The following is an 821-nucleotide window of genomic DNA, read 5'->3' on the forward strand; positions in this document are numbered from 1 at the left end:
GACTCGAAAAGTAACATCATTGTGCCACCATTCTCATTCATCCGTTTCTGAAATATGCAACTGCCATCTATAATGTTTGCTTGTTACTTACACTATCACTAACTTCTTTGTTTCACTGATTAGGTTATCATTGACAAATTACTACTCCTTTCGTAACTTAATGCCGCTAATCAAGTTTTCCTAAACTGACGATTAGATTCCTTAAGATGCAATAAATTGACGGAATAAAATGAAAAAACACAGAACTATTCATGTCAGAACTATCATGAAGTTGCTTGTCCTCTTTGATAGCACCATATATCAATCTGCCAGATTCCTCCAGATTCCTCTGCCAGATTCTCATACTCGCTGACCAAACCAGAACCACAAATATGCTTCACTGTTAAGGATAAGAAAGTGTTTTGTGAGATACTTCGAAGATAACTTGAAAGCACTCCCTCCCAGATGAGATCAGCGTGACCTATACTTCATCCAAACATCGAACATTCACTACTGACTGCATGCGCTACAGAAAGAGGAATCCAAATAAAAAAATAGACAAAATGAAAAAATCCGTGAAATATTTCGCAGTTGAGATTACAAGGATGTCTTTCTGTCTGTCTGCCTATTGGTCTATGATAATAGAGGGTGACACCTTGGGATAACAGACGACCGTACTCGTATATGCTGCCGGACACAGTAATACTATTAGTTACCTCTTCCTCCTCTCTTTACCAACTCTTCGTGTACAAAGAAAAGAAGAGAGGAAAAGGTGAATGAGCAGAGATGACAAACAAATCAACCTGAGAAAAGTAACCTGTCAAGAAAGGTACAGGTGGCAG

The 821-nt window shown here is 38.5% G+C and overlaps 1 protein-coding gene across 1 annotated transcript; it reads right to left on the bottom strand.

Moving 5' to 3' along the window:
- Positions 1-263: 263 nt before the first annotated feature.
- Positions 264-460, bottom strand: LOAG_01609 (hypothetical protein; the record flags this gene model as incomplete). Its single annotated transcript, XM_003137148.1, has 1 exon — positions 264-460. A coding segment is annotated over one exon (197 nt), but the record flags the coding sequence as incomplete, so codon positions are not given.
- Positions 461-821: the final 361 nt, after the last annotated feature.

The sequence above is a fragment of the Loa loa genome (assembly GCF_000183805.2).
Source record: "Loa loa unplaced genomic scaffold supercont3.111, whole genome shotgun sequence".
Classification (NCBI taxonomy): domain Eukaryota; kingdom Metazoa; phylum Nematoda; class Chromadorea; order Rhabditida; family Onchocercidae; genus Loa; species Loa loa.